At 47.0% G+C, this 13,510-nt stretch overlaps 1 protein-coding gene and 1 long non-coding RNA gene across 2 annotated transcripts in view; both read right to left on the bottom strand.

Moving 5' to 3' along the window:
- The window catches only part of LOC310707503, a 211,864-nt gene that overhangs the window by 165,920 nt on the left and 32,434 nt on the right, over nucleotides 1-13,510 (bottom strand). The window lies entirely within an intron of this gene.
- On the bottom strand, nucleotides 1,245-11,250 carry NCL (nucleolin). Its single transcript, XM_083504158.1, has 15 exons — nucleotides 11,012-11,250; nucleotides 9,290-9,397; nucleotides 8,525-8,780; nucleotides 8,014-8,157; nucleotides 7,289-7,465; nucleotides 6,967-7,053; nucleotides 6,411-6,540; nucleotides 5,705-5,841; nucleotides 5,383-5,506; nucleotides 4,893-5,047; nucleotides 4,089-4,215; nucleotides 3,607-3,758; nucleotides 3,373-3,499; nucleotides 1,829-2,043; nucleotides 1,245-1,718 (listed from the first exon to the last, which is right to left on the bottom strand). Exons 1-15 carry the CDS (start codon nucleotides 11,027-11,029, stop codon nucleotides 1,636-1,638), a joined length of 2,040 nt encoding a protein of 679 aa, XP_083360284.1. The 5' UTR covers nucleotides 11,030-11,250; the 3' UTR covers nucleotides 1,245-1,635.

Genomic DNA, 13,510 nt, shown 5'->3' with positions numbered 1-13,510 from the left:
TTTCAATCCACTTCTTGCACCTGTAAGCTTCCCTTGCCCTCTGAATTCCAAGTTTTAAAGACATTAGCCCCTTCTCTTTCTGGAGAAAAACCAGCAGCAGCCCAGACTTCCTCCCTGCTTCCTGTTCCCCCTCATGCAAAATGGTCACAAGAACCATTTTGTTTCTGCATGCTAAAGCCTTCCTTGTTGCTTTGTATCAGGCCATCCGAAGGGCAGAGACGGCCTGCTGCATTGAGGCCAAGTAGCAGCAGCATTTAATGTGCTAAAAGGCTAAAGAACATTTCTTTAGCTGCTACTAATGCAAAGAGCCCAAGGAGATACCTGCAGAAAGCAGCCAGCCCCATTACTATTTTGACTCTGAAGAAATTGGGAATATAGATTCTCAACTTTGCAGGGCAACCACAGCATCACTGAATACACAGTCCTCAATAGGTCTTTGTTTGTGCAGGAGTCCACAAGCTTTCAACGCACACTGGATATGGAGTTCAATTTATTATTTAACTGTGACTTCTATCCTGCCTTTTGCAGCTGCACTTGAAGCTCACCCTGCTCCAAACAATCCTGGGAAAATGGGACTAGCCCAAGGTCATATTATACTTTCTTCACACTCACAAGAGACAAAAAAAAAAAAAAAAAAAAAAAAGCCCACAGTATTAGGTTTTAATAGGAGCAGCCAACCAATATTTATAAGCCCCATCTTAGCAAACTCCTACTTGAAAGGCTCTAGCACATGGCTACATCACTAGAGGGAAACACTTTGGCTTTTGAGAAATATAGTTAGGCAAAGAGCAAGGTAGAAATTCATAGCAGGAATTTTCCCACCTCAGTTCAGACGACACAATTATGTCTCACTTCAAAGCAACCAAACTTACAACAGAACATCCGACCTGGTCCTGCTTAAAGCTGGTTTCCACCCATTTCTGTATGTTGCACCATGCTTGAGAAAAAAGCGAGTAAATTCTCACTTTTGAGAATATTTCTGCCACCTCTGCCACCTGAGAAATTCGCAGCATAAAATTATGTGCCTGCCTCGAGAAATGAATTAGGTGCACTAAAGAATCACTGATGGCATCTCTGCCTGTGATGGCAGCTAAAGCACAATTTCAGGTGTTGGGTACACAAAAGTATGGACCCCTCCTTTCTCTCCCCGTTTCCAGCAATCCTTCAAAGCTTTGCGTAAAACCCCACTTGCCTGGCTAGTTTGTGGATTCCCCCTGGAACTTTGCTGAGAAACACACAACAAATCTGTTTAGGCCCTTTAATCTGTCCAAGACAGTGTGCCAAGACACAAATGATAAAACATTTTTGCATTTTTACAGCAAATAAACAAAAAAACAAAAAAGGAAAAACCCTACAGAAATGTATAAGGAAGTTAATTTTGTACATGGGGTAAAACGTTATAAATTCAGGACAAATGCACTGACACAGGTCAACTCCCACATTTCTTGTTGCTTTTTAAAAGTTCATATGCGTGGCCAGGCAGTCAGATGGCTGTTTCTTCATTGAAAGGAATTTTTCCAAGTAGCTCTTAAGACGGACTGCAACGCATCTTGGAATGTCCTCAGAAGGCTCTGTCATATTGGTAGTGACAGAATTAAAAACCCCAGAGTCCTTTCAGATATAGGGACAAGCCACTCAGTCATCAAATTTTATCTTTTTCCCTTGTGGTTTGTGGTCGCCACCTCCTCCTCTGCCTCCCCTGAAGCCGCCGCCTCTGCCTAAAAAAGATAAAGAGGGTGGAGGGGAAAAGAGTAATTTAAAAAATCCCAGCTCTTCACACACTGCCATTATTCAAATATGGAAGGACAAACATTATCAGCACAAATACCTCCAAATCCTCTGCCACCACCCCGTCCGCCAAAGCCTCCTCTGCCACCCCGGCCTCCTCTGCCGCCACGACCGAAGCCGCCGCCACCGCGTGGCCCATCGCCCTTGGGCTTGGCAAAGTCGAGGGTCACTTTGTTTCCATCGATCTCTCCATCCTCCATGGCTTCCTTTGCTGCTTTGGCTTCTTCTGGGGAGCTGAAGTCCACAAAGCCAAATCTAGGAAAGAGCAGGGGACAGTTTGAACATTTTGCCTGGGAGCAATACAAGCACAGAGACAACAGGTGCCCTTCTGGGTAGAAAGAGCACAGGCTCAGACTGTCCCAAGTTATTTGCAATACACCCCTGAGGCATCTAATTTCCTAGCCCACCTTCCTGCCAAAGGGACTCAAGGGATGTTAAACTCAGTTTGCTGACAGAACATGCCTGCTGAAACAGGACTTTCAACCCTAGACTTCAACTAAGTTTCAACAGAACAGCTGATCTGCACTCCTGAAGTATTTAGCCTGAAAGAAGCCAGATATCAGCTAACTTTCAGCTGTCTAGGAAATACATACAAAAGGCAGATCTCACTTATAGAGGATGGCCAGATTAGTTTGTTTTTAAATGCAGGTAAGCACCAGCTAATAGGGACGCGGGTGGCGCTGTGAGTTAAACCACAGAGCCTAGGACTTGCTGATCAGGTCGGCGGTCCGAATCCCTGCGACGGGGTGAGCCCCCATTGCTTGGTCCCAGCTCCTGGCAACCTAGCAGTTTGAAAGCAGATAAATAGGTACTGTGTGCTGCTCTAGTTCGCCAGAAGCATCTTAGTCATGCTGGCCACATGACCTGGAAGCTGTCTGTGGACAAATACCGGCTTCCCTTGGCCTATAGAGCAAGATGAGTGCTGCAACACCAGAGTCGGTCACGACTGGACCTAATGGTCAGGGGTCCCTTTACCTTTAAGCGCCAGCTAAGGTTATGCTCAAAGTCAATTGAACTACAATGAATATTGCACTTAATGCTGGTGTGGTTTCTGCATGGCTACAAACAATGCTGCTCAAATGCCCTGGCCCTGAAATGAAGGAATATTTCCCCCCTAAAGTGGGGCCTGAACCTACAAACTTGAGACTAAGTCTCCTGCTCTACCCTCTAAGCTTCTGACATCAACAGTCTATACTTGTGAAAGCCGCACAGATGGGGATTTTGCCCGTCCTAGACGTAGATATCCACAAACTTAACTGCAGGCTGCACTGCATGCTAAGAATCTGCAGGCAGGCAAGTTGCAGTGTTGTCCCACAGCAATGACAGTAGCTCATCTGAAGCAGACAAGGCACCCAAGGTCAGGGCTGCAGTTTTACTCTTCTTCTCGTGCGAATCCATAGCCTGCCACTGGATTATCAGCAGGAAGGAGCTCATTGAGAAGGCAGGAAGGCTCCTGAGTTTACACAGAGAAGCTCAAAGCAGAGGCCTAGTGGAGGGTGGGATCAAGGGGAGGTCAGCAGCAGCGAGACTTTTGTGCTTGCCATCATGTCAAAAACTCTGGGACAGAGGCAGCTTTACACCTACCCTTTGGATGAGCCAGTATCTCTGTCAGTGACTATTCTTGCAGTAACGGAGCCTTCAAACGACTCTTTCAAGGTTTCTTCTGTTGTTTCCTCAGACAAGCCTTTGACAAACAATGTTTTGCTTTGCTCTAAATAAAAAACATAAAATTTTAGCCCTGTTGATACAGCAAGGGCTAATTAAAACACCACCCCCACCCTCAAATGATTTTAAGTTAGGGCACGGAGAAAGACTTACGTCCAAATCCTCCTCTAGCATTGAAACTCCTGTTTTGTCCCCCTGGTGTGCTGAATTCCAGCCTGATTGTCCGGCCTTCAATTTCTGTGTTGTTGAAGGAATTCATTGCTTCTTTCGCATCCTCGGCTGTGGGGAAGTCTATAAATGCGTACCTGCAGAAAGAGAAGCCAGAGTCAAGTTAAGAAACTGAGTCACAGGGGTAGGTGGGGAAACAGCTCCAGCCCAAGCCAGTGGTGGGTGCAGCCAGAGGCAAAAGCGAGCCCAACAATGCATGTTATTTCCTTCGTTTAGCAGCCTAGCTTCTAACCCACCCTCCAGCTAAACAAGCACCAATCATTATCTGAGTCCAAAGACACACTTCAGCCAGGCAAGTCTTAAGGAGGTCCAACATCCTAGGGCAATGACATTTAATATTCTGAGGGGTTGCCTAGTCAAGAGAGAGGATTTAATCATCAAGTCGCCACACGCCTGCTCCTACATACCCTTTGGGCCTCCCCTGGTTGTTCTGTGGGATCCTGATTGCTGCCGCTTTCTCAAAGACTTCCTGGAGAGATTCTTCTGTCGCATCATATGAGAGGTTGTTCACAACAAGGGTCTTTGACTCTCCACCTACAGAAAAGAAAGTTTCATTCTAGGGTCACTCCAATATTTTCCACTGATTATTATTATTAGCATTCTCCTCCATCTATTAACAAGAAACAGAACTGCCTTTGACAAACTGTCAAAGAAGAGAATATTTTGCTTAGACTAGTTGCAGATGGGGTGCAGGTATTTGTTGTTAGCTTTCCTGGTTGCCCCATGCTAAGATGCAACGGTTCTCGTGGAACTTTGGTCCAGAAAGCGCTGGCAGCTACAGAAGGCCAAAGAAATGTTTCTAGAAAGGAAAACACAAACACCCACCCACACTGACAATAAGGTAAGCTGAAGCCCCACAGCAATCAAAATTCTAAAGGGTCATCAGAAGGAAGCAGAAACCAACTAAGCCTCTTTTTTCAAGATTCCTTTTGAGAATTGGGAGTACAGTGGTACCTCGGGTTACATACGCTTCAGGTTACAGACTCCGCTAACCCAGAAATAGTACTCTGGCAGTGCAGCGGCTGCCCCCGTTAGCTAAAGTGGTGCTTCAGATTAAGAACAGACCTCCGGATCAAATGAAGTTCTTAACCTGAGGTACCACTGTATGTCACTGTAATGACCGCAGCTTCTCTGCAGTCACCTTTCAGTGCTTTGTCATGCCAAGCCAATTCCAACACCAGATACGACCTGAATGCACCAAAGCAGATTACCTGGCTGTCCTCCTTTACTGAATTTTCTGCCATCCTGCTGGCTCTTCTCACCAGTGTAGTCAAGCATGATGGCGCGGCCCTCAATCTCCATCCCTTGCTTTTCCTCCATAGCTTTCTCTGCGTCTGCCTCTGATTTAAACTCAATGTAGGCAATCCTGAGGGATGGGGAGAACACAAAAACGGCAAGTTTGTTCTGAATGTCTTGGGGAGATAATTCTCTAGAACAAAATAGCTAGCAATGATATTAAACACCATCCCAAAGGTACGTTCATTACAATGAACCTTGCAGGGGAGTGAAAAAACTCCTACAGACAGATACAGCCCTGTTGTAGTACAACAAATCTGAAATCATTTTGGGTAGAAGGAGGGTCAGAACTTTTAGGATTTCCTGGATAGAAAAGCATATGCAGAGTAACTGGGGAATTCTGCTGCTGACTGGCAGGGTCCCCAATAATGCAGCCCACAACCTCGTGCTAATGGAGCTACATACCCTTTGCTATTTCCATCCTTGGACACCAGCCTGACTTCCAGGGCATTGTCAAAGACTTCTTGCAGGTCTTCTTGGGTTATACTGTAAGAAAGGTTCTTCACAAAGATGGTCCTTGCATCTCTCTCTAAAAAGCAAACACCACAAGAGGTTATAGATCCAGAGAAAAATACTTTGAACACTCACACTCTGTGGCATCTATTTGGAAACTTCTCAGGAGAGCCGCAGGAACATGTGCAGGCAAAGGCTGCTTTAAAGTCCTTCGTCCATGAGCAACAATAAGAGGGTCCAAGAATACCAAGCTTGTACTAAAAAGAGAGCTTACCTTTCTTGTTCTCTTGGATGCACTCCCTGGTCTTTGCTTTTTCCAGTTTTATTTCCAAGCCCAATAATTTCTTTCCATTTAGCTTAAGTGCCTTATCCACATCAGCTTCCGATGAGAAATCCACATAGCCAAACCTCCTGCAGAACAGAAGGTTTATTTTCAGTCTTCAACCCAAATATCCACAAGGTAACCAAAGTAAACAGCAGCCTTAATGTGGTATCTAAAAACTAGCAAATCTACCCAATGGATACACTAGGCTGAACATGTGTAGTATTTGCAAGGGGACACAGAAACTTTGTCACATTTTAGGTGATGACTGCTTGCAGAGCTTTAAAAGTTAACATGTTTTACAGCAGTTAAAGTATTATCCTTCTGCTACCCACTCTTCTCCTGGAAGAACCACTGTAAGATGCAGCAGTCTCCTTATCTCCGGAACAAATACTACTTTTTGAACGAGTGTCTAATTCAGGGATGGAGAACATGTGTCCCCCTCCAGTTACTGTCAGGCCTCCTAACTCCCACTGGCCCCAACCAGCATGGCCAGAGATGTTAGGAGTTGCTGTCCAACAAAATATGCTCTTCATCCCTAGACCGAAGCAGCATTCACTTCCTCCTTGCCACAACAGAAAGAAGTTTTAAAGTGAAGTTTTTACTTTTAAAGACTTCTTAAGATTTCGTAATATACACAAGTAAACTTAGTTCTTACTTTGAGTTTCCAATTCTGACTTCTTGCACTTCAAGATCCTTTTTGGCAAAGAAATCCTTGACGGCAACTTTCAGTTCCTCAAAGTCTTTGTTTCCATTCAGGTTGCCCATGAAGATGGAGAAGGCAGCTTCTAAAAAGTTAATGGAAGATTACATGAGTTATGCAAACACTTCTAGAAATGACAACAGTAAGGGCTGGAGCCACCTGCGCAAAAGTCTTAGGGCACCAAGCCTGGGAATCTCCCAACATTAGCTGTCATTTCCACTGGTAACTATGCTACATTAAGAGTATACTGCACACTCACTGGAGCAGCGCAACAAGGACCTTACACTCTCCTAACACGCGCCAAAAGAACTAGCCCTTATCCTTCTTTTACCCACCTCTTCTAGTCTCTTTTCCTCTAATTCTCATGCTCCATAGCACCCTTTTAAAGCCTCACAGATGTCCATTTTAACAGGCAGCGTGCTAATAAGTAAAAGAATGCTTGGAAAAAGGCCACTATGGGATCCCTGAGATGGGATAGGTTACCATGCTTTTTGAAGGGTGGATTTCTCACCTTCCGTTTTCTTTTTCTTGGCATCTGGGGCGCCTTTCTGCTTGGCCATTTCCTTCTTTCTTTTTCCAGACATTTCTTGCACGTTCTCTGTAGTGGGAAGAGAAGCAGAGGAGGTGTCAGAAAGATCCCAGGGGATGCACGGAGCACACCAGAAGGGGGCAGCTGGATCAGGACTTGACTATCTTCAGAATGTGTTCATATGTGATTGATACCACATCAGCTCAGCGAGAATTCATCATTTCCAGCTCTAGGACCAAAGCAGAATGCAAGGCAACTGCAATGTTTTGAGAGCTCTGAGGGACTTCAGAGATGGCCAACTCACCCTCCTCCTCTTCATCGTCCTCTTCGTCATCGTCCTCCTCCTCCTCGTCATCATCTTCCTCATCCTCAGAATCTTCTTTGGCGGCTTTAGCAGGTGTGACTTTTACTGGTGCAGTTTTTGCCAGCACAGCTTTTTTCCCTTTTGCTGGGGTGATCTCCATGGGCTCATCTTCAGATTCTAGAACCACAGGGAGCTCTTTTAGGTAACACTCACAGTGCATAGCCAAGAACAACTCCTCTTGCTCACTTTAGACTCCTTAAAAAAATTATGCTGGTTACTACAAAACTATGCTTATGAACATGAGAGTCACGAGCCTCAGTGATGCCACTGTGCAACGTCACAGAATCAGACAACTCAAAAAGCAAGAACTGTGCAAACCACGGTTTGGAACGTGAGTCAAGCCTGCGCAATACTACCTGGGCCTCCATTTTGATGTGCCAGTGTGTCCAGATTAAAGTTTATTGTGTCCTGATTCAGCTGGGAATCAGGATTAGTATGCCCCCACTATGGGCACTGTTTATACATCCAACACATCAGTTCATAGTAGAGACATCACAAGATCAGTATTAAGTCCCAATAATCATCATCTGTGCTGGTATCTAGACTCAAACAAGGCAGCAAGTTATCTCGACCTATTCTGCTTTTTCCAACTCAACTATTTATTCTGAAACTGGATGACTCAGAATAATCCCTACAAGTGCTTCTCATAAATGAAAGAGCCTTACCGTCATCCTCCTCCTCATCTTCGTCGTCTTCATCATCCTCAGACTCTTGTTTGGCTGATATAGCAGCTACAGCAGCTACAGGCTTTTTTCCTGCTGCCTGCACGGCTTTCCTTACTGGCACTGCAGGCTCCTCCTCAGATTCATCTGCATGAAGCAATTTATCAGCAGTTGTTGAAAGATCAATACTGGAACATTTATGAAGGCCTACTGAACCTCTAACTGTATGATGAGAACCAGAAACCATGATTTAAGACATAACTACCTAAAGGATTGAAATGAATCATATGGTTCATGTACGGCACCACTGACTCCAAATGGTGACCATCTTGTACTACAAAACCTAGTACACACACGTTATATGTATATGTATAATGCAAGAAATAGCATGCTGTTCTCGTGTATTTTTGCTTGTTTTCAATAATTTGCTGCTTTGCTGTAAAAGCCAGAAACTTTTCTGAATCTGGCAATAGCAATTTCAGTTTACTAAAGTAATTTACCCCACCAAATTCACCTTCATCCTCCTCGCTATCCTCCTCCTCATCTTCCTCCTCTTCACTCTCTTCTTTCTTGGCGTTCTTCCCGTTTTTTGCTCCTTTGGCAGGAACCGGTGTCTTCTTCAGTGGAGTAGCGGCTTTCTTTGCTGGGGTAGCTGCAGCTTTTTTGGCTGGGGTAGCCACTATCTTCTTACCAGGAGTTGCTGCTTTTTTGTTGGGTGTAGCTACGGCTGCTGCTTTTGCTGGGGTAACTGCTTTCTTCTGGGGGACCATCTGCAGGAAGAGAAATATTCCAGTCAACAAGGCACCATGCAATCTAAGATGGATGCAAAACTGAGAATATTGTTAAGATTCATGCTCCCTTATCTGGGAGCAAGCCCATCTGAACACAGCAAGGTTTGTTTCCAAGTCAACATGCATAGGATTGCATGGTACAACAATCTCTAACCACCAGTTTGCTCCACAAATTAACACAGTTAATCTCCTTAGAAGTTATCACTAAGGACTACTATGAGGTAACATGTATAGATGGGACTTAGGAAGAGAAATTAACTTAAGACCTTGACCTCCGCCCCTAAGAGTGCCATTTTCATGCAATCTTTTTTTCTCCCCCCAAAACTTGATTTTTCAGCTAATGAGCTACTTTGACCCTAGTAATAATAATATAATATATAAAATATATATTATTTATACCCTGGCCATCTGGCACGGTTTCCCCAGCCACCTTAAGCACCTTAAGAAATTAGATTTAAGGTTACACTGACTGGCTGCCAAATTCTTACCTCTTCCTCACTGCTCTCTTCCTCTTCTGATGATTCCTCCTCTTCACTGTCGTCCACATCCTTTGGAGGAGGAGCCATTTTCTTCTGTTTAGGCTGGCTTTTAACGTTCTGGTGGGAGACAGAGTAAGAGTTAGAAGCCTGTTTTCCCCAATGCTCAAAATTGCTGCTATCAGGATACACTTATAAGTCTCCTTACTTACTGAAAAGTGTGCTACTCCTTTTAATAGTTCGCAGTGAAGCGCAATTACTTAAACACCCATACCTTACACCTTCCTCTTTTTCATACAGGAGATCTTCCCATCTGAATGGGAATGCTTAACTAATTAACATTAAACATTCCAGCCTTGCTTCCCTCTTACTACTACTGCCACAATCCAACCACAGGCAGGCAATGCAAAGCCCCACTGATCTCACTGATAACTAGCACATGGCAGTTAAGTCCCACTGATCTCACTGCAACTTAGCGCCATGTGCTTAGTTATATTACGAACATCAGCAGGCCTCTGAACTATACTCCATTAATACAGACACATTCTGCCCAACCATATGCAAGCTCACTGTGCTACAGGAGCAAATTCCCCCCCCCCACTGAAGCATCACGTACAAGCACTTCAGACGGCGTGTGGGATTCACTCTCTATGTCATTAAGCAATTATAAAATGTTATTTGCTCCCGCCCGCTTTACAGCAGCCTCCCTCGAGGGAGGACGTGTTTTTGCGCCTGGCGGAGGATCAATCTGGTTCTGCATAGAGATACCCAATATCCCTACGAGACGGGGCTCCAAATTGGTCGGCTGGCCTCAGGATTCCCGTGAGGAGCCCTCCGAGCCTGCCTGAGGTACGAGGGCCGGCGGAAAACCCCCTCAGTGGCTGCTTCCCCCGGGGAGCCTCGTGGGCGCCAGGCGCAGTCCCAGCTCCGCTTTCCCCGCCACCAGTCATCGGCTGACCCGTTGCTCGGCTCCTTCCCTAAAGATAGCTAGCGTGTGCTTTAAACTAGCGATGTTTCCCACGAAGCCGCGTGGCCGGAGGGACCAGATCCAGGCGGCGGCGGCGAAGGCCGCAATGCCCGCGACGCTGCACCACGTGGAACCCCCCTGGAGAGCGGCTTCCTTCCCCTTCCCACGTGCTCCGCTACGCACGGCCGGGATCACGTGGCCGCGGCGCGGCGACGCCGAAGCGCGCGCGGCGCCCGCTCCCAACGCCCCCCTCCCTCCCTCCCCTCGGAAACCGCTCGCTCGCGCGCCCGCCAAGCTAGGCTACGCTAAGCTAAGCTCGGTTGACCCGCGAATGCGCGCCCCCCCGCCCCGCCCGTGGGACGTCGAGCGCCTTCGAAAGATTCCGGCTGAGGCGGAGCGGAGGGCGCCTAGAAACTCCTCGTGTGGCGCGCGCGCGCGCCCTCTCGATCCCGTTGGAAGAGAAAGGGCGATGGGCCTCTAGAAACCGCCCGACGTTCTACTCCCGTGGCGCGCGCGCGCCGCTTTGAGAGGCCGTTGGTTGGTGGGGGGGCCTTGAAACCGCAGCCTCTTCCAATTCCCTTTCTCCCCCGCTTAATTCCCCCTCAGTGAAACCTACGGGAGGCCTGGAAACCGCCGCGCGCGCGCCAGGCCGCCGTCACGCCGCCCTCGTTTCCCCCCTCCCTCAGAATTCCGCGCGGGCTAAAGAAAGGGGCCTCCATGTTGTGGGCCTTTCTCTCCCTTCCCGCCATGTAGGCCGCGGCGCTCACCTTGGCGAGCTTCACCATAATGGCGGCGGGGTTGTCCGGATGTGTAGAGCGTCGAAAGAAGCCTCCGCTCGCTCCTGGCGCCTCGCTCGAGTCTCGGCCCGAACCGAAAAGAGTGAGGTCGAGGACTAGCTTAACTCTTTCTCCCGCCCCGCGGCGCTGCCTTAGCCAATCGGCGGTCGCGGAGCCCACCGCCCGCCCCCTCGCCGAGGTGAGGAGCCACTCCTCGGGCTTTTTCGGAGTAGGCGGGGGGGAGCCAATAGCAGAAAGGCCCGCCCCACCCAATCAGAAACCGCGCCTAATTCGGAGGCGGGTCGAAGGGCCGCAGCTAATAGGGCGGCAGCGCTGGTAAGTGCGAGAGCTGCGATAGGCCCGCGGTGACGGGCGGAAGTGGCGGAGTGAAGGAAGAGGAGCACGTGGCGCTGGTCTGTCTTCAACCATGTGGGGCTGCCCATTTTGTGTGCTGGTTTCTCGGGGGGGGGGGGGTTCAGAAACTGCCTAGCGAGGTGTGAGACAAGGATCCAGCACTTTGCAGACTTACCTGGCAGTAAGCCCCCTAGATCACAGCGCTGTAAAGATGTGTTGGTGGAGAAGCGGGTGCTTTAGGAATTGCGCTTCATCTATGCATGACTATTAACTGGCTTCAGTGGGATTTACTTCCCGGAAAGTACGCGCGTGCTTGCAAGCATCTAGGTGAAGCAGAGATTTGGAGAGGGGGATTAGGGACCCGCTGGGTTGAGGGACGCGTGTGCGTTCCTCATCCTCGGTTGGAGAGTCAAAACCGAAAGACATTAGGTCAAGCCTGGAGACAAGCAATCAGTATTTATTCTGTAGCTATCTGCTGCATGGTTCTAGTATGGTTCTAGCACACAGTGTTCCGGACTGAAGAGGCTGATCTGGGGTAGTTGGCCTGGGGCATGAATAAACGGTTTGTGTGTGTGCATGTGTAGTAGATACCTTGCCCTAAGCCTTAGGGGAGCAGAAGGAATTGTATTGTATCCCAGGCAAAGCAGTCAGGGACATTTTTCTTCCAGAAGTGGGACAAAAAATATGCCTTCTCCAAAATGGGTGATCCTTTCTTTGAAAGGAGGCAGCTTTGGGGGAAGAGCATGTGGTAGACCATGTGCTTTGCATGTAAAAAGTTCCAGGTTTGATGCCAAGCGCTTCCAGGTAGGGCTGGAGAAATCCCCTGTTTGAATACTGCCAGTCAGCATAGATGGCGCTGAGTTAGATACGTAGACCATGATCTGACTTTTCATAAGACTGCTTCCTTTATTCCAACATGTTGGGGAAATATTGTGTATTTAAGGCTGTGTACACGCCATACATTTAAAGCACACACCCCCTCCCCAAAGAGTCAATTGGAATGGTAGTTTGTTAAGGGTGCTGGGAATTGTAGTGCAGTGAGGGGTAAACACGCCCTTTGGGGGTGGTGAATATGCAGCTTAGGCAATGTGAATTTATTTGGAGATTGTATTAACATACAGGATTTGGGAATTCAGTTTCAATCTCCTTTTTCCTCTTTGAGTCATTAGATGGAATATGGAGTTCTGGGCACCTTTAATTTGATCTGTGCTGAAAATATTCCAAAGCCATCAGCTCATCGGAAATATCTAGGGTGAATGTATTCTGTGTGCTGCTGCTGCTAAAGAATGCTGGGTAGAAAACAAGCAGAATCCGCCTGCTGGAAATTCTACACAGTTTAGCTGACCACACTGTGAAATCTATTTCTCAATGCAAGCATTTCGCTTTGCTAACAGATGGTGTACCTTTTCCTCCCTCCTCCCAGCAAGTAAAATAATACCACTTCAGAATTGTTTTAAATGTTTCAACAAGTTTCATTTTCAGTCTTCTTTTAATTGCAACTCTTCTCTCATCATCTGAAGCTTGCAAAATTGAGATGGTTACTGTTCACTTTTAAAAATGAATCTGAAGTTGCTTCCCTGCCCTTCCCCCCTCCCCCATCCACATGGGGAATCCTCAGCAAGGCAGAGAAGTTGTTGGGTGATTTTAATAGAATCATATAATTGGAAGGGACCATCAAGTCCAGCCCCCGTCAGCGCAGAAATATTTTGCACAACGTGGGGCTTGAACACACGACTCTGAAATTATTATTTCAGTATCCTATTCAGTGCCGGATTTATGTACTATATAAGCTAAAGCTTAGAGCCCCACTCCAAAAAAACCACAAAACCTGGATGTACATTTCTAAAATATAAGATAAAAAGCAAATAAAACCTACATACAGCAACAGTGTTTTGTGTGGTGTAGGCTCCTATGCTGTAAGTAATGGGCCTCGCCTGCTAGCCTGCTCCCTAAAACATCACTGGTTTGCTCATTTCTATATACAGTGGTACCTCGGGTTACAGACGCTTCAGGTTACAGACTCTCCTAACCCAGAAATAGTACCTCAGGTTAAGAACTTTGCTTCAGGATGAGAACAGAAATAATGTGGTGGGTTAAGAACAGACCTCTGGAACTAATTAAGTTCTTAACCAGAGG

Source organism: Podarcis liolepis (assembly GCF_965112155.1).
Source record: "Podarcis liolepis genome assembly, chromosome: 5".
In the NCBI taxonomy this organism is placed as follows: domain Eukaryota; kingdom Metazoa; phylum Chordata; class Lepidosauria; order Squamata; family Lacertidae; genus Podarcis; species Podarcis liolepis.
This window is presented reverse-complemented; position numbering and strand designations above follow the sequence as displayed.